We start from the raw sequence: 20000 nt of genomic DNA, 5'->3' as shown, positions 1-20000 counted from the left end.
TAACAGTTTCTTTGTTGATATATCGCTTTATACTCACCGTGATGAGCCCTTTAGGAGCCGCTTACCGCTGTGCTCCGTCGTGAGTGTGCCTGATGTCGCCAGTTAAAACGAAACTGAAAAGCAAACTGGTGAGTGTTTGTTATGTTTGTAGCCGCTAGCCCAGCCGTCTCCATATATTTCAAAGGGACCATTAGCTCGGCGGCTTGCGCTACTTATTGAGTGTGTATTTTAGGGCTGCGTATCGATTCTGATTTTCCAGATCGATTCGATATTACAAGGTCCAAATTCGATTCGATTCTCGATTCGATTCGATATCGATTCAGTCAGGGATATTTCAGTTAAAATACCAATTTTACTTGGATATTAAAAAATTCTAAGAAATTATGAATGGCTCCAGAGTTTTAATGAGGCTTCGGAAACCATCGTTTTCAATAATAATAATAATAATAACTTTGATTTATATAGCGCCTTTCAAAACACCCAAGGACGCTTTACAAAGCACAAGAAATCAAACAAAAACAAACAGACAGAACGAACAGACATCACAGGTAAGCAAAAGAGAAAACTGAAGAGAAAAACTAGCCCAGCTAACACGGACCAAAGGCCAGACTGAATAGATGCTTTTTGAGAGCAGATTTGAATGAGTATCTCAGAGGGGAGAGAGTTCCAGAGGGTGGGGGCAGCAATGCTGAAAGCTCTGTCCCCAAAGGTGCGTCGGCAGGTGCAGAGCGATGCTGTATGGTCGTATGTCCTTGCATATAAAAATAGCAACAGCCTCGGTTATTTTCTGTGCACGTTGAGCGTTTGCTGTAACTTACGCACCAATACCTGCTCCAGGTTGGTTTGTTTGAGCTGTGCCGACTGTGTTTCTGGGTGATGTCTCGTTAAATGGTTGTGGAGATTCACCGTATTTCCACAGTATTTTACCTTCCCGTTGCATATCTTGCATTATACAAAATGTAGATCCGACCGAGCAATCTGATAGGTCAATCAGATGAAAAAATCAGAATTAAAAATACCTCATCACTGAAAATATTACTCCGCCTACATCTTATTGCCCGAGTCTGTGTGGTTTCCATGGCAACACGAAATGTTTCACTGAAACTCGCATCAAAAGCCAAGACTACCTGACAAACACCGGGCAAACAGCTGATTTCTCACCTGTAAGGAAAGAAGAGCTGAACAAGATCCTCCGTGAATTTTATGGAGCTTTAATTTCTATAATAAAGAGAATGAAATGCCTCAGAACATTCAGCACCACGGACAGTACCTGCTGAGGCGGATTCAGCACCACGGACAGTACCTGCCTCAGCAGATTCAGCACCACGGACAGTACCTGCCTCAGCAGATTCAGCACCACGGACAGTACCTGCCTCAGCAGATTCAGCACCACAGACAGTACCTGCTGAGGCAGATTCAGCACCACAGACAGTACCTGCCTCAGCAGATTCAGCACCACGGACAGTACCTGCCTCAGCAGATTCAGCACCATGGACAGTACCTGCTGAGGCAGATTCAGAACCACAGACAGTACCTGTCCGATTTTCCATGGAGATGTGCTGCTGTAACTTTGTTCTTGTTATTAATGTGTCAATGTTATCAGTTATTAATTAGCCTATTAATCGTTATTAATTTGTTTAGTCTTTATGAGTTTCCTAGGCCATTGATTTAATTAATTTGTCAATTTGTTTGCATCTGTACATTGAAATGAACATTTAATAAATCAACACATCTGTGAAAACTGTCGTCTTTATTTTCTGTTACTTTTGCTGCTTAGCCACATTAATCGGAGCTGACGTTAAATTGGAGTGACACACCCCCAGCTGAAATAAAACATCTGCTGGTGAGTTTATGAAATGATAGATGTTTGCCGACACTGGAAAGCAGTAGCCTGTATTTAAATATAACTGTTAATATAAGTTGGTTGTAGATAAAAAAAATCAGCTGTGCTGCTGAGTCGTTGTCACGGCAACTGTTAGATTAAAAATGACTGAGAAGTCAGCAGAAGTATAACTATCAGTCCATGAAAAAATGATTTTTTCCAGCGGATATTCTAGTTCCAACATGATTGAGCTAGCAGAGCAGTTTTGTGTTGCTGTGTGTGTATTTATTCAGTTTTGGGAAATCACGATGTCTAGAAAACATGATAAGCCCAAGTTGGCTGCTGACAAGGACTAGTTACTGTCAGATCTCATGTGTTTCCACTGAAATGGAGAGAATACTTCAGTGATGCTAGCCGCATTACTTAAGCACGCCCTGGAATGTAATAACGCTTAATATCAGTTGTTTTTTGTCCAGCTCGTCGTTTTCTTCTTGCTTGTTGTTAAATCTGAAATAAATCCAAACATGAGCTTTGAAACTGGCTGGCGGTGCCTTCAGTGGTCGACTCGCTCCAGTCATGCTGTTTGGCTGCTGGCAGGAACAACATCTCACGAGATCTCATGATGAACTGCAGCACTAAATACTGATCACGCGAGACTCGCTGGGCTGATACCACAGGCTGCTGCTCTGCACCAGACGTCCAAAGAAGAAAAAAATAGTTAAATTGAAAGATCAGTTTTTGGATTTTATGAATCGATATCGAACCATTTAAAGAGAAATCGATTAAAATCGATTAAATTGATTTTTTAACCCAGCCCTAATGTATTTTGACTTGAAGGTCTGGTGTTTGGTGCTTATACTGATTTGAAATGAACCGGAATGAATGAAATCAGAGATTATTGTATTGCATTGTAATATATTGACAAATGAAATGATATATTGATGCATGTTGCGTTGTTGCGGTGCGGTGTGTGTGAAGAGAGTTCTGACTTGCCGTTGTTTGTTATGGCTTTTATGGTTTGCTGCCATGTTGAACATGTTCAATTTTGTTAAAATAAATATGTTCATACACTCATTAATATCTCGAGTAGTAGTTTCAGTAGGAGTGTGGCCTGTGGGGGTGGGGGGGTGGGCGTGGGGTGGCAGCTGCCAGCCCAGGCCACCCTGGTAGATCCACCCCTGCCTGGACCCCATTTTGAAAACCCCTGCCCCACCACACACACACACACACACACACACACACACACACACAGACACACACACACACACACACTCACACACTGACCTGGGGCTTGTTTTGTATTCTTCTTCTTCTTCTTCCTCTCTGGATCTGCAGGGACGACGTCTTGTCCTCGTCCGCCGTGCGTCTGAACCCGGGCAGATCCGGCCAATGAGAGCGGGCGGCGGGACGCTGTCATCATCAGTCAGTCGCCGCTAAAGGTCAGAGGTCAGATGATCGATCCGCCGCTGTCGGATCCATCATGTTCCGGCGTGCGAGCTGAATGTATGAAGCGGCTCTGACTCTGATGTGTCTGTGTGTGTGTGTGTGTGTGTGTGTGTGTGTGTGTGTGTGTGTGTGAGAGACTTTAATCTGAGATTAAAGTCATGAATTTATAAGATAAAAACTTGAATTTTGTCTGAGATTGAGGCGGACTGTCACTGAGCCGGAGGTCCAGAGTGAAGCTGCTGCTCTCATCAGGATGGAAACCCGATCACTTCCTGATTATTGATCCACATGTGACAGACGAAGACCTTTCAAATAATGTGTGTGTGTGTGTGTGTGTGTGTGTGTGTGTGTGTGTTCAGTGTGTTGGTTCTGCATGCTCAGTGTAATCTCTGTAAACTTTAAAAAAAATACATAAATCTAAACTTTAACGTCTGTTTCTGCTGTTTGTTTCATAAATCAGACGCTCAGCTCGTCTTCACGTTCGCACCGTTTTTTATTTTTTCATTTGTTTTAACTTTTTCATCACCTGCTTTTTTTCCTCTCTCTGTGTTTGTCCAGACACGCCCGACATCACTCGTTTGGGCTAATTACCCACAAGGCAATGTGTCTCCTTGTGTCCCACCCTCCGTTTGATCTGGTAAGTGTTTGATCCAGTTCTTGGATTATAATCTGATCAGGTTGGTCATAAATGTCTCAAGGCAGATTTTCATTCTTTTGTTTTAATATTTACGAGGCGAGCTGGGAAAGTTTCTCAGCTGATCTTTCATTTTCACCGTCTCTCTCTCTCTCTCTCTCTCTCTCTCTCTCTGTCTTTGTTGTTCAGTCTGGACGTCCTGTGGTTCTTCTTCTTCTTCTTCTTGTCGTCTGGATGAAATAAAGAAATAAAGAAATGAAATCGCAGGTAAATGTCAGAGCTATTTCTGGGCTGAGGAAGAGGCTGAGCGGACTCTTCCTCAGCCCACAGAGAGCGGGAGCGCCGCGGCTCTTAAAGGGCAAGTTCACTGTTTTCACATCATCATCATCATCATCATCATCATCATCATCTTCATCATCATCTTCATCATCCTCAGACAAATCAGTCAATCAGGCTTTACTGATATCAAATTTCAGACAAGTGGGTGCAACACAAAACGCTTCACGAACGAGGCAGAACAAAGCAAAGAAAACACAAATGAGCTCATAAATCAAACTCAATAGAATAGAAACATCAATAAAAACATGACAATAAATAAATAAATGAGTCAGAACCGTGGAAACAGAAAGTTCCTGATCTCTGACTGGACATTTCATGCAGTGACAGATCAGTAAGAATTACATAAAAGGCAAGCTGAATAAAAACGTCAACAATAAAACTATAAAAGAAGAAAGTTACATGACATGCCAGGATTAAAGAAATGTGAGGGAAAAAAATCACAAATTCATGATTTAAAAAAACAAACAAACAGTGAAACCAGTTTGTCCTCCTCCTGTGGGATCCAGTCTGAAGGAAATCCTGCTGGTCTGAGTCCAGAACCCCAACCTCCTCCTCAGCATCTGGACTCTGAAGAGACGTTGCTGTGACTTGGGCCGATTCAGAAGAAAACAATCTGCTGATTCTGGGTCAGATCAGCAGGATCTCCTTGTTCCTGTAGGATCTGCTGAGGGGATCAGCTGCAGGCCTGAGACACACTGTACACACCGGTCTGACAGAGACTCACATCTCTCTGCAGTATAGCTCTGTTTTTAACACTCCACTACCCAGCACCTTAAATTGTTTGTTTATTTATTATCCACTACTCAGCACCTTAAATTGTTTGTTTATTTATTATCCACTACCCAGCACCTTAAATTGTTTGTTTATTTATTATCCACTACTCAGCACCTTAACTGTTATTTATTAGAAGTGGTGATTCCATGGGACCAAATCAAGTCAGACAGTCACCGAATCCCAGTACCGGGCGTCAGGTTCTGCCACTGTCCTGGTTCCATGGTTTCAAGCTTACCCTGTGCCACACCATCTACTATCTGTATATTTCATTTTTCATAGTTATTATTTAAACATCTCATATTCTCAGGCTACTTTATTGTATATACTTAGCCCTTATTGTCTTTAGTGTATATATTTTGCATATTTAGTCTCTATTGTATATACTTTTAATTTTAATTTTTAATTTTTTGTTTTTATTGATGATGCTGCTGTAACGTGTGAATTTCCCAGTCTGGGATCAATAAAGTATACCTATCTATCTATCTATCTATCTATCTATCTATCTAGACACGGCCAGCAGGGGGCAGCACAGGTGGAGCCGCCGACACAGAGAAACTGGTTTTCTGAGTTTGTTATGGTAAACTTGTGACTTCATGTTTTGTCTTTGTCAGAACCTCCTGCGCTCGGTGACTTCATGAATGTTTTAATGGCTGATGGGGTTTTTTGTCGGTGATGTTTTGGGACGCAGCAGGAAACGTCCTGGTCCGCTGTGCGGGTCTGTACTGGTCTGTACTGGTCTGTACTGGTCTCCCACTTCACTGAGCTGCTCACCTCACAGCTGATTCACTGAAGGCCTCATTACTGCTCTGGAGGAGGAGGAGGAGGAGGAGGATGTCAGCAGACTGAACCTCCATGTGCAGGTGATGAAGACTCTGAAGCTTTGAGGAGCAGAGCAGCAGGCTCCACGTCTGGCCTCATCCTCAGTGTGTGTGTGTGTGTGTGTGTGTGTGTGTGTGTGTGTGAGCTGTCCTGCTCTGACGGCTCACACACACATTCCCCCCAAAAACTTCCAACCTCCAACACCTCGTTCACACAGAACACAGAGAACCACAGCAGGATGGATTTCAAAATAAAAGACACAAAACAAACACATCAGCAACAGCAGAAAACTTTATACTCCTCTGAGACCCAGACACACACACACACACACACACACACACACACACACACACACACACACACACACACACACACACACACACATACACACACACACACACACACACACACACACACACACACACACACACACACACACAGCCTGGTGGAGGATGAGGAGGATGAAGATGAGCGGTGCAGCTCATAAAAAGCCGCAGGGCTCCTCTCTGCCTCATGACTCATCCGCAGCCCGGCCACGCGCCGCTCTCTGTCTGCGCATGCGCGGAGCCGCGGCCCGGCGGCCCAACGCTCGCATATAAAGTGTGTATGGAAGGCGCGTGTGTGCGTGTGTGTGTGTGTGTTTGCTGAAGACGCTGATAACCGGCTGATCGGAGCTCCGCCGGAGGAAGACAGCAGCTCGACCGGAAACACAGGTAGAGAGAGAGAGAGAGCGGTGCATGATGGGAGCAGCAGCAGAGGTCACTATTTGATTTTTTTTATTATTATTATTATTTTATTTTTATTTATTTTATTTTTTAATATTCACTTTGTTTTTCAGTATCCTGCTTTACCTGTTCAGCCTGAGCTCTGCTGAAGGTGCTGATGTGTGTGTGTGTATGTGTGTGTGTGTGTGTGTGTGTGTGTGTGTGTGTGTGTGTGTGTGTGTGTGTGTGATCTTTATTCTTTTGTATTCTTTTTCTTATTTTTTTCTTATTTTGCTCAATTGTGATCATATAATCATATGTATTATGTTGTTGTTCTTAGTTGTGGTTGTTACAGTGAACTGAGATTCTACATGAATAAAGTTTATTAAAATATTTTCTTTGTATTTATAATTAGTTGTTTATTGACTGACTGTATTATTTATGGAACAGATTATTGGATATGAATTAGACGTCAGAGTGTGTGTGCATGTGTGTGTGTGTGTGTGTGTGTGTGTGTGTGTGTGTGTGTGTGTGTGTGAGGACAGACCTCCTCAAATATAAAATGCTTGTTGTTTTATTTTGTCGCTTCTGTCTGCAGGCTGTCAGACAAAGAGTTTTATAATCTGGACATCAGGATTAGATTATCAGATTATTAGATTATTAAATGATTAAATGATGAAAATGATTGGGTGTAAATATGAAACATCTGCCTGGTCATTAAGAGGATCCAGACTGTAGAAGAAACCAGATCCATGTGTGTGATTATTTTTATTTAGTTTTTCATTTTCCCTTCATGTCGTTAATCTGGTTTTTATGACGTGACGCAAAAACCAATTAAGTTACTAATCTGTCATTTTTGACCAAATATGAGCCCAGGAAACCTTTACTGGAGTTTAGTTTACTTTATTTGGTTTTATTGATCTGGAGTGAACTGTGGTTCTGGTGTTTATTCTGTTTATTTACCTGGAGAAAAACTACAGTACAGGATAAGTGCAGTGTTTAATCTATTTATTCTATTTATTTGATGTATAATTTTCCTGTATTAGGATTAGGATTAGGATTAGGGTTTAAGTGGAGCTCGGCTCGCGGTGCAAATGAAAAACCACCTCAGCCATAAATTCAGCCTGTTTTTATTTATTTCAGGAAAAATACAAACACAAAATCTCTCGGGTCGCTCAAACTTCACAGATTTTTAATTTTTTAAATAATAATTTTTCTGTGTGTGTGTGTGTGTGTGTGTGTGTGTGTGTGTGTGTGTGTGTGTGTGTGTGTGTGTGCGGGCAGAGTTTCCCGGACTCTCCCAGCCCCCTGCGGCCCTGCAGACGGTCATGAAGCTCGGTGTGTTGCTGTGGGCGGCGGCTCTGCTCGGTGCCTTCCTGCCCCGCTGTGAGGCTCGGCCGGCGGAGAGCCCCGCGGCGGCCCGGGCTCCGGACAGCCTCCCCCGGCCGCTGCTCCTCCGGCTCGGGGAGGAGTTCTTCCTGCGGCTGGGCGGAGCGGCTCCTCCCCCGGCCCCGGCCCCGGCCGCGGAGCTGGCCGCGCCCCGGGCTCTGCTCCTCACACAGCGGCTCCTGCGGGGGGAAGACGCCGGGGAGCTGAGCCGGCTCCTGGAGAGGGGGAGGCGGTCCGAGGAGCCTCCCATCTCCCTGGATCTGACTTTCCACCTGCTGCGGGAGGTGCTGGAGATGGCCCGGGCCGAGCAGATCGCCCAGCAGGCGGACAGCAACAGGAAGATCATGGACAGCTTCGGCAAATAAAACTAAACATAAAAGCAGCCTTGCTTTGCTCTGGAGGAATTAAACCTGCCAGATGAGTTTCATTTGGACCACAGCGTATCAGGGCCACTGTAGGGAGAAAAAATTACAGAGCCGGGGAGGGGATAATATTTTAATAATAATAATAATAATAATAATAATAATAATTATAAACCTTTTTTCCAAGATTAAAGTGGTAAATTTGTTAGATAAAAATCACAAAGTTATGAGGAAAAAACCTTGAAAATTGTGAGATTATGAAGTCGCAAATTTGCACAAAAAAACATAGAAATTCTGGAAATAAAGTTGTGATGGTTTCCTCCTACAGAGGCTCTCTAACACGTCACTGGTCATTGGTATCTTTTTTTTTTTTTTCATCCTGTTCCAGCTGGTGAACTTCTGTTTGTGCCAAAAATGTCCATCTGAGGGTCAGCAGGGACGGACTTAATGATTTGGGGGCCTGGGGCCCCAACCCCCCTCACTATTCTCTCCATTTTCAAAGAGTAACTTTTCATGGACTGAATAATCTGATTATCTGCCTCATTCTGAATAAAACAGTCTGATTCATGTCTTATACAGATTATTCCCTTCATATTCATCTTCCTGCTCAGGTGCTGCAGAGCCTGTCCGTGTTTCCTCTTCACCCCAAACATGATGAATTTTTATTCATTTATTTGTTTTGCTTTTATTGCCAGTCGTCTTTCCAAAGTGTGAGTTCACAGTTTCACTGTAAATGTCATTAAAAGAGCTCGAGTTGTCGGGCGGTCCAGACGCTTTTTGTGTCGCAAAAACTCAAACACAGTAACACAACCTGTTACTGTGATAAAACTCAAAAATATGAGGCAACATTTTCCAAGATTTTTTTGGGAGTTGGGTGAACTTCTGCATATTTTGAGTTGGTTAAACTTATTAATACGCATTTGACTGTAAGTTAAAAGAAATGAGTAGAGTCTACAAGAAATCTGATTTGGGTTAACTCACTATGTGTATCTGACTGTAAGTGAGAAAATGTAGTGCAGTCTAGCTGATTAAATGAAGTGACATGTAAACAAAACAGTGAGTGAATTGCATGTGAGAATTAAGGAGTAAACTCCAGTGACTCCAGTGACTCCAGCTGGTGACGAGGAGAAGATGTGTGCTGTTGACACGGATGTTTCCATGGAAACGCAGTCAGAGAGACAAACACACCCAGTCAGACCTCGAAACAGAGCCGTCACATGACCTGGACGCCCGGGAGAACTGAAGCATCAGCAGGACAGGAGGGTTTGTTTTGGGCAGGGCCGGATCTACCAGGGGGCCTGGGCTGGCAGCTGCCCCCCTGAACACAGGCCCCGCCCCCCAGCTGATCTGTCTGTCTATCTGTCTGTCTCTCTGCCACCCCATAAAATTTTCATGCCACTCTTTGGCCCCCCATGAATATTTCTCTGGATCCGCCCTGATCATTAGCTTGTTAGCTAATCATTAGCTCGTTGTTAGCCAATCATAAGCTCACTGTTAGCTAATCATTAGCTCATTAACTAGGTGAACGTAGCTTCTTAGCGTGTTAGCTACCAGCAGGAAGTCCTCCTGGCCAGGCCTCAGTGGCCCTGTCCCGGCTGTGAGGGGGTTAAACTCTCTGACGAGCTCCTGGATGTTTTGAACGTCCTGTCGCCTGCAGCGTTCTTCATGTTGTTGTTGTTGTTGTTGTTTGTCAGTCGGGGTGAGCAGGAACAGGCTCAGCTGTAACAGCTCCGTGTCCACCAATCAGGGATAAGCTACAGTCATGTGATCACCACGGCAACCATGGATTTTAACACCATAAAATATTTCTGATTGCACCCTGGAAAATATAAAAGTTGTTTTGAGTGTGGATTCATGAATCTGCCTAAACCAGACCTGAAGACCTGAACACCTGAAGACCTGAAGACCAGCAGACCTGAAGACCTGAAGACCTGAAGACCTGAAGACCAGCAGACCTGAAGACCTGAAGACCTGAAGACCTGAAGACCTGAAGACCCGAAGACCTGAACACCTGAAGACCTGAACACCTGAAGACCTGAAGACCAGCAGACCTGAAGACCTGAAGACCAGCAGACCTGAAGACCTGAAGACCTGAAGACCTGAAGACCCGAAGACCTGAACACCTGAAGACCTGAACACCTGAAGACCTGAACACCTGGAGCAGGAAGCTGAGAGCTGCTCTTCCTCACTGCTGTTACTGTCATTTGACTTTATGATGAATTATGATCAGAGTTGCACTTCACATGGCACATAAGTCTCTCTGCTCACTGCTAAGATGGTTTTAATACAGTTCCCGTCTCTCTGAAACGTTTTAGATATGAATCATGAAGAGAGCCTTGATCGTCCCTCCAATAAAAATGAAAGCTGAGACACATCCCTCCGTTCAGTCGTTTGTCTTCAGTATAAATCAAGAAGTTATGCAGAACCTCTTTGCATCATTTCTGAACTGAAGTGACTGACACACACACACACACACACACACACACACACACACACACACACACATACACACAACGGAGCATTTTAATACAGTTCAGTCTGGAACGATTTAAGATCAACTGACAAGGTTTATTTCTTTTTTTTTTTTCTTTTTTTTTTTGGGACAAACCAAATATTATTAGTTGTCTTAAAAGAGACGCTAATATTCTAAAACTGAGTTTCAAAAGTGAAAAAGTAAAAAAAAAAAAAAATCTGCACCTCTGTCACACAAACATGCACACAGATCGCTAAAGTCCTCCACTTTACACATTTTCTATTAAAGTTTTTTTTTTTGTTGATTTTCTTTTTTTTTATTGTTCAGTCTCAGATTTGCTCCTCTCGGCTCTGAGAGGCTCCACGACTCCGACAGGGTTTATGAACACTGGCAGTTACAGCGGAGACCCGGCCGAGGCGGGGTGGGTTCTCCGGGTGAGGCGGGGTGGGTTCTCCGGTCGAGGCGGGGTGGGTTCTCCGGGTGAGGCGGGGTGGGTTCTCCGGGTGAGGCGGGGTGGGTTCTCCGGGTGAGGCGGGGTGGGTTCTCCGGTTGAGGCGGGGTGGGTTCTCCGGCCTCCTGCCTGTGCAGTAATGAGTCGGTCAGGCCTCAGTGTTTGGACTCGTGGCAGCAGGGACTCAGAGCGCCAACTCTCCTCATGGATCGTTTTCTCAGCAGGATGAAACTCCGCCTCCAAAGTTTCATCACAATGAGCAGCTTGAACAGCCCCACACACGCACGCACGCACGCACGCACACACACACGCACACACACACTCGGCTGTGCTCCGGCGCTCACAGAGCCAGAGGAGGACGTCCCGGCTGTCCCGGTCACTTCTGGTTGAGCCAGGAGAAGGAGAAGACGTGCCGCGGGGCGTCCTTGTCCTCGGGGTCGGGGCGCTGCTCGGCGGGCGGCTGCAGGACCCAGGAGCACAGTTACCTCAACACCCACCGCTAGGAAGACACAAATCTGCAAAACTCTGAATGTTCTCTGAGATTAAACTGGTAAATTTATGAAAAAAAAAAAAATCTGAAAAACTCTGAGGTCATAAGAGTTTTTTCCTCAGAAGATCTGGGGACAGTCACATCAGGGAGCGGGAGCATATCTATGAAATGCAAACACACACACACACACACACACACACACACACACACAGGAAACAGCCCTCCTCCACACGTTAAGTTTCTCTCTAAGTGTTTGGACACGGGAGCGAGCGACTTTTCAAACCTCCGGCCGAGGGTTTGACCTCGTCTCACCTGAGCAGGGCCGGCGGCGGGGAGCGCCGGCTGTGGCGTCGGGGTCGGGGTCGGGGTCGAGGCGGGGGGCTTGGGGCCCGGCGTCTGAGCAGCAGGAGGGGGCGGAGCCTCGGTGGGTCTCTGCGGCGGCGGCGGCAGAGGCGCCGGGTGCTGGGGCGGGGCCGCACCCTGAGGTGGAGGCTGTGTCTGTGGGACGGCGGCGCCCCCCGCTGTGTGGGGGGGCTCAACACGGCTCGCCGCTGTCGACCCCCTCCCCTCCTCTACGTCATCTTCCTCATCATCATCATCTTCATCAACTGAGGGACAATTTGGTGCTTGAGTCAATACAAGAAATTAAAAAAAACAACTTGTTAGCATGAAGCTATAAATGCTACAGCGTTAGCATGGAGCTCCTATCAGACGTCAGGCGTCTTACGTTTGACGAAGTCGACTTTGAGCAGCGCCCTCCTCTGGCGCTCGAAGTTGGCGGTGAAGTGGTCCATGTTGTCGTAGCCGCGCTCCACCTTGTCCAGGTGGGACGTGTTGGTGCCCTGCATGATCCTGCCGGCACACAGACCCCGCCCACTTTAACCACACAACCTCAGGACAGCCGAGCCAGGCAGCACAGAGTACAACAGAGTACAACAGAGTACAGCAGAGTACAACAGAGTACAGCAGAGTACAGCAGAGTACAGCAGAGTACAACAGAGTACAACAGAGTACAGCAGAGTACAACAGAGTACAACAGAGTACAACAGAGTACAACAGAGTAGAATAGAGTAGAATGGAATAGAATGGAATAGAAGAGAAAGGCTTTATTGTCACTGCACAGGCAGAGCAGCAGGGGGCGCTCTCGTCCTGATCAGTGAATAAGACCAGACACATCCAGTTAACATGAAACTGAAAGTCACTGCTGCAGGTAAACATGCAGGACGTCTCACTCTGTGCTGCATTTAACATGATGACAGCATTTCTCTACAGTGTGTGTGTGTGTGTGTGTGTGTGTGTGTATGTGTTTTATATTATGTATTATTATAATATTATATTGCATGTTATTGTATTATGAAGCAGGTTTCATGGTAAAAAAAAAAATGAAAACATGCTCAAAGTTTGGGAATGAAGAGAAATACTCACTTTTGGATCAGTGGCTTGGCGGCCTGTGGGGGGTCAGAGGTCAGAGGTCAGAGGTGAGGAAGGTGTATTAATATTACTGACACTGAATCTTGAACTACTGGAAAATGTCTTTTAAATCTGTGGTATGAGAGTAAAAACAAAAAAACAAAACAAGTCCTGGTCGCCATGTTTCTGATGAAATTATTGATCCTTTTTTCGAATTATTTTCCTGATTCAATGGGAAAGTAGATCCGGTAAGCAGCGTCTGCAGGAAATGTCCACATGGTAACCTTACGCCAGCAGGAAACCACCTGACAGATCTCTCACCAAAAAATGTAATTTAAAAAAAAAAAAAAGGACTCACAGGACTTATAATTATTATTACTTTCACAATAATTTCTGGAAGTATGAGGTGTTTTTCCTGGCGTAAGGTTAATGTGTGGAGGTTTCCTTCAGACACTAACCTGCCGGATCTACTTTCCAATTCAAACAGGAAAATAACAGGAAATCAGATGACTCATTTCCTAGAAAAATGGGAACCGGGACTCGTTGTTGTTTATGTTGTGATAATCTTCTTTGTTGGTGTTGGTTTCTGTGCTGAAAGTGTGATTTTATTTGTTGTTTGTTTGTAACTAAGGAGGAGATTTCACCACACACACACACACACACACACACACACACACACAGGGAAGCAGACAACTCAGCACTACACCTGAGCGGCGCAGCGTTAAGCCCCGCCCCCTCCTCACCTGCAGGAAGACGGCCATCTCGGACTCGTCCATGGTCTGGATGCCGCTCTCCAGCACCTTGGCCATGCTCTCCAGGTGGTCGCTGTACTTCCTCCTCAGGCTGCGGATATAGTGCAGCTTCTCGTCCTGCTCGGCGTTGATCCGCAGCGTCATCTCGCCCTTCTTCTCCTCCAGGACGGCGTACAGGTGGTCGAACGTCTCACACACCTTCGACTTCTGCCTGCGCCCGTTCTCCTGCCAGCCAATCACAGTGCCAGATCAATAGCACTACATCCAATAGGAAGCGAAGAAAATCACAGACGCAGAAAAAAGGAAATCTAACGAGAAGAAATGCTGACTTTTTTTTTCCTAGGACATCGCTGTCCTAGGAAAGGAAAACTGGCTGGAGGTGGTCGGAGGGGCCGACTCTGACTGTTATTTAGAAATTTCTGCCTTTAAACATATCATTTATGTTTTAATTTTTGTAAGTAATTTTTGCTAATTTCCTTGTTTTTTTGCTAATTTTTTAAACTAATGTTCAGTTTTTATTATTATTATTATTATTTTGCTAATTTGCCTATCATTTTTTTCTCCAGAAAATACACTTGATTTCTTGCAAAAACATCGGAAAAAGGCAGCGAGTAAAGTAACAAGAAATAACCTGACAATTAGCAACAAATTATTTTGAAAAGTCACAAGGAAACTATTTTCATTAAAATTAAAATGACGTTTTAAAGAACAGGTTTTTTTTTTTTTTTTTTTTTTTTTTTTTTTTTTTAAATGAAATTGAACCAGTTTTCATTTTGCTGAGGACCCCCTGAGGGTCCCTGCACCCCACATTGAACACCGCTGGCTTCAGGTACACACACAGAGGTCACGTCACACAGGAGCGCTGGAAACGTGGCGGACTGTCCCTTTAACTCACATCGATGGCTCTGCAGGTCTCCTCCAGCTGCGTGATGATCGCCTGAACCCGCTCGTTATTCCCAACCAGCATGGAGATGCAGTCAGTCAGCTCGCCCTGCACACACACACACACACACACACACACACACACACACATTAAACCAAGCAGTGACAGGGGTGTTTCCTGTCATGCAGGGTTAAAGCCGGTGTTTCTGTGAGAACCTGCAGCGAGCCCACAGTTTATGTTTTTATTTTGTTTTTAATTTCAGTTTCCATTTCAGTCTAGTTGTAGTTTTAGTAAAATGTGTTTTCACAGCTGGTTGTAGTTGTAGTTTTAGTAAAATGTGTTTTCACCGCTGGTTGTAGTTTTAGTAAAATGTGTTTTCACCGCTGGTTGTAGTTTTAGTAAAATGTGTTTTCCCAGCTGGTTGTAGTTTTAGTAAAATGTGTTTTCCCAGCTGGTTGTAGTTTTAGTTTTAGTAAAATGTGTTTTCACAGCTGCTTGTAGTTTTAGTAAAATGTGTTTTCACAGCTGGTTGTAGTTTTAGTTTTAGTAAAATGTGTTTTCACAGCTGGATGTAGTTTTAGTTTTAGTAAAATGTGTTTTCACAGCTGGTTGTAGTTTCAGTAAAATGTGTTTTAACAGCTGGTTGTAGTTTTAGTTTTAGTAAAATGTGTTTTCACCGCTGGTTGTAGTTTTAGTAAAATGTGTTTTCACAGCTGGTTGTAGTTTTAGTTTTAGTAAAATGTGTTTTCACCGCTGGTTGTAGTTTTAGTTTTAGTAAAATGTGATTTCACCGCTGGTTGTAGTTTTAGTAAAATGTGTTTTCACCGCTGGTTGTAGTTTTAGTTTTAGTAAAATGTGTTTTCACCGCTGGTTGTAGTTTTAGTAAAATGTGTTTTCACCGCTGGTTGTAGTTTTAGTAAAATGTGTTTTCCCAGCTGGTTGTAGTTTTAGTAAAATGTGTTTTCCCAGCTGGTTGTAGTTTTAGTTTTAGTAAAATGTGTTTTCCCAGCTGGTTGTAGTTTTAGTTTTAGTAAAATGTGTTTTCACCGCTGGTTGTAGTTTTAGTAAAATGTGTTTTCCCAGCTGGTTGTAGTTTTAGTAAAATGTGTTTTCCCAGCTGGTTGTAGTTTTAGTTTTAGTAAAATGTGTTTTCCCAGCTGGTTGTAGTTTTAGTAAAATGTGTTTTCCCAGCTGGTTGTAGTTTTAGTAAAATGTGTTTTCACAGCTGGTTGTAGTTTTAGTAAAATGTGTTTTCCCAGCTGGTTGTAGTTTTAGTTTTAGTAAAATGTGTTTTCCCAGCTGGTTGTAGTTTTAGTTTTAGTAAAATGTGTTTTCACCGCTGGTTGTAGTTTTAGTAAAATGTGTTTTCACAGCTGGTTGTAGTTTTAGTAAAATGTGTTTTCCCAGCTGGTTGTAGTTTTAGTTTTAGTAAAATGTGTTTTCCCAGCTGGTTGTAGTTTTAGTAAAATGTGTTTTCCCAGCTGGTTGTAGTTTTAGTAAAATGTGTTTTCCGAGCTGGTTGTAGTTGTAGTTTTAGTAAAATGTGTTTTCCCAGCTGGTTGTAGTTTTAGTAAAATGTGTTTTCCGAGCTGGTTGTAGTTGTAGTTTTAGTAAAATGTGTTTTCCCAGCTGGTTGTAGTTTTAGTAAAATGTGCTTTCCGAGCTGGTTGTAGTTGTAGTTTTAGTAAAATGTGTTTTCCCAGCTGGTTGTAGTTGTAGTTTTAGTAAAATGTGTTTTCCCAGCTGGTTGTAGTTTTAGTTTTAGTAAAATGTGTTTTCCCAGCTGGTTGTAGTTTCAGTAAAATGTGTTTTCCCAGCTGGTTGTAGTTTTAGTTTTAGTAAAATGTGTTTTCACCGCTGGTTGTAGTTTTAGTAAAATGTGTTTTCCCAGCTGGTTGTAGTTTTAGTTTTAGTAAAATGTGTTTTCACAGCTGCTTGTAGTTTTAGTAAAATGTGTTTTCCCAGCTGGTTGTAGTTTTAGTAAAATGTGTTTTCCGAGCTGGTTGTAGTTGTAGTTTTAGTAAAATGTGTTTTCCCAGCTGGTTGTAGTTTTAGTTTTAGTAAAATGTGTTTTCCCAGCTGGTTGTAGTTGTAGTAAAATGTGTTTTCCCAGCTGGTTGTAGTTGTAGTTTTAGTAAAATGTGTTTTCCCAGCTGGTTGTAGTTTTAGTTTTAGTAAAATGTGTTTTCACAGCTGGTTGTAGTTTTAGTAAAATGTGTTTTCCCAGCTGGTTGTAGTTTTAGCAGCAGAGGCCGGTTGGTTCCTACCTTCTGTTTCTGGAAGACGTTGTTGAGCGGTGCGACCTCGCAGTCCTTGTGGGCGCCGAACACCTTGCAGAGCGAGCAGGTGGGCACGCCGCAGCTCACGCAGTAGATGTTGATCCGCTCGTCCTCGTGCTCCTCGCACGTCGGCTGATCGCACGGCGGCTCCGGGGCCGGCTTGCTGCTGCCAGGGGCCACACAGACACACACACACCCACACACACACACACACACACACACACACACACACACAGGTTAAAGGGCCACACCTGAACCGCAGCCTGCAGTTGAGTGCTCTGTCCAGTGGGGGGCAGCACTGAGCGTCAGTCAGTGGGGCTAAAGGCTCTAAACTGATCAGTCCCTTTGATCCAGATATTGATCAGTGACTGGACTCTTCCTGTCATTGTGTGTGTGTGTGTGTGTGTGTGTGTGTGTGTGTGTGAGGACAGACCTCCTCAAATATAAAATGCTTGTTGTTTTATTTTGTCTCTTCTGGCTGCAGGCTGTCAGACAAAGAGTTTCATAATCTGGACATCAGGATTAGATTATCAGATTATTAGATTATTAAATGATTAAATGATGAAAATGATTGGGTGTAAATATGAAACATCTGCCTGGTCATTAAGAGGATCCAGACTGTAGAAGAAACCAGATCCATGTGTGTGATTATTTTTATTTAGTTTTTCATTTTTCCCTTCATGTCGTTAATCTGGTTTTTATGACGTGACGCAAAAACCAATTAAGTTACTAATCTGTCATTTTTTATGAAATGTTCACACATGAGCCAAATATGAGCCCAGGAAACCTTTACTGGAGTTTAGTTTACTTTATTTGGTTTTATTGATCTGGAGGGAACATTGGCTCTGGTGTTTATTCTGTTTATTTACCTGGAGGAAAACTACAGTAGGCCTATAAGTACAGTTTAATCTATCTATTCTATTTATTTGATGTATTATTTTCCTGTATTAGGATTAGGATTAGGATTAGGATTTAAGAGGAGCTCGACTCACGGTGCAAATGAAAAACCTCCTCAGCCATAAATTCAGCCTGTTTTTATTTATTTCAGGAAAAATACAAACACAAAATCTCTGGGGTCTCTCAAACTTCACAGCTTTTTAATTTTTTAAATAATAATTTTTCTGTGTGTGTGTGTGTGTGTGTGTGTGTGTGTGTGTGTGTGTGTGTGTGTGTGTCACCTGCTGCTGCCCTGCTTGTACATGTCGATGATGTTCTCCACCAGCAGGTTCCTCTGCAGGCCGTAGACGCCGTGGCGGTCCAGGACGACCTCGTGGCGGCAGGACGGGCAGCGGAAGCGGCCGCCCGACGTCACGGTGCCGCCGCTCCGGCTCGTCAGGTACGGGTTGGACGCCTGGCCGGGGATTAGGATTACAGGATTAGGAAAATCTGAAATCACCCAAGATGATCATCTCACTTTCAGTCGTTTTTGGTTTTTTTTGTGTTGCTGCATCGAATCGCTCAGTCTCATTTTCAGGATTAAAACACGATTTACAATAATCTGCCAGGAGGATGAGATAATCTGAGATAATCCCACTTGTTCCCAACACAGTAAGTCTAAATGTGTTGAAACAGGCAGGATGAGGCAGATCAGCCACCAGGATCAAGAAAATGACATTTGATTCAAGAAAACTCTGGAAACAAGTGGGATTATAGGAAACAAATATTGGAAAAAAGTGGGATTATCTCACATTATCTCATCCCACTGGCAGTTTTTCTTTAATGTGATGGATGAAAGATGAGGTGAGAATAAAGGAGCTGTTAAAATGCAGTGAGGACAAACGGTGTCAAATCTGAAGTGAATTCTGCTTTCTCTGAGACTGGAATTACAGATTTATTTAATCAGGAAGGAACTGAAACTCAGATTTATTACAAAGACCTCGCAGCTGCTGCTTCCACAAACATCAAACACAGCATGTGCAGTTATTAACACATTTAATTATGCAAAACAACAGTGGATTAACGTTTTAATCTCTGAAGCTCACAGAACCTGGACTGGATCTAGAAAAGGTTAATCCCACACAGGAGCTTTAAATCTAAGACTTCTTTACCTCAGGACTGACACTAATCTCAAACCTGGACATCAGACTATTTAAATCCAGATTAAAATCCAGACTGATGTCGATCCATGACCCAGAGAGTGAATTCAGAGTTAATCCAGTTTAGTCTGGGACTGTAGGCTTAATCCCTGTCCGGGAACAAACACACATTCAGATGAACACTGACACACTGACAGGCTTTATTAAGAATGTGACTCACACACACACACACACACACACACACACAAAAACTAACGGAAGTTGTGTTTGTTTAAATCTAAATCCAGATTAAAATCCAGAGAGTGGGTGTAGAGTTAATCCAGTTTAGTCTGTGACTGAAGGTTTAATCCCTGCCTGGGAAAAGCCCAAAGACATCAAACATTAGAGCACTAGAAAGCACACACACACACACACACACACACACACACACACATTAAAGACAGTTGTGTGTGTATACTAAGTAAGTGAGTCATGTTTTAATCCAGTGTGGTTAATCCCTGTGTGCGAGGCAGCGTGTGAAGTCGTGTGTGTGTGTGTGTGTGTGTGTGTGTGTGTGTGTGTGCACCTGGAACACGTCGTTGGCACACTTCCTGCACAGGTTGTGCTGGCAGGGCAGGATCACCACCGGCTTGCTGAACATCTCCAGGCAGATGGGGCAGATCAGCTGCTTCTCCAGGCTCTCCATGGCGCTGTCGGACGTCCGCTCCCCGCGGGACACACTCATGGCCCGGCGGCGCGGCGCTGCTTCTGCCTGAGGCGCTCACACACTCACACTGACACACACACACTCACACTGACACACTCACACTGACACACACACACTCACACTGACACACACACACACACACACACACACACACACACACACACCAACTGCAGCCGGCCATCTGTTTTTAGAAAGAGCCTCACATGCCCGAATATGTCAAATGTCAGGAGG

The 20000-nt window shown here is 43.9% G+C and overlaps 2 protein-coding genes and 1 long non-coding RNA gene across 3 annotated transcripts in view; 2 read left to right on the top strand and 1 right to left on the bottom strand.

The window, feature by feature from the left end:
* The window catches only part of LOC115374969 (uncharacterized), a 19538-nt gene extending 7711 nt beyond the window's left edge, over window positions 1-11827 (top strand). Inside the window, exons 2-3 of the long non-coding RNA XR_003929684.1 lie at window positions 9228-9233; window positions 11814-11827. This is a non-coding gene — a long non-coding RNA (uncharacterized LOC115374969). The remainder of the gene's footprint in view (window positions 1-9227; window positions 9234-11813) is intronic.
* Window positions 6377-8425, top strand: LOC115374964 (corticoliberin-like). Its single transcript, XM_030074161.1, has 2 exons — window positions 6377-6547; window positions 7823-8425. The coding sequence occupies exon 2, from the start codon at window positions 7867-7869 to the stop codon at window positions 8290-8292; it is 426 nt and encodes a 141-aa protein (XP_029930021.1). The 5' UTR covers window positions 6377-6547; window positions 7823-7866; the 3' UTR covers window positions 8293-8425.
* Window positions 11031-19864, bottom strand: LOC115374949 (E3 ubiquitin-protein ligase TRIM63-like). Its single transcript, XM_030074140.1, has 9 exons — window positions 19629-19864; window positions 18206-18378; window positions 17016-17193; window positions 14761-14856; window positions 13857-14090; window positions 13129-13151; window positions 12431-12555; window positions 12016-12311; window positions 11031-11673 (listed from the first exon to the last, which is right to left on the bottom strand). Exons 1-9 carry the CDS (start codon window positions 19785-19787, stop codon window positions 11590-11592), a joined length of 1368 nt encoding a protein of 455 aa, XP_029930000.1. The 5' UTR covers window positions 19788-19864; the 3' UTR covers window positions 11031-11589.
* Window positions 19865-20000: the final 136 nt, after the last annotated feature.

The sequence above is a fragment of the Myripristis murdjan genome, chromosome 17 (genome assembly GCF_902150065.1).
Source record: "Myripristis murdjan chromosome 17, fMyrMur1.1, whole genome shotgun sequence".
Classification (NCBI taxonomy): domain Eukaryota; kingdom Metazoa; phylum Chordata; class Actinopteri; order Holocentriformes; family Holocentridae; genus Myripristis; species Myripristis murdjan.
This window is presented reverse-complemented; position numbering and strand designations above follow the sequence as displayed.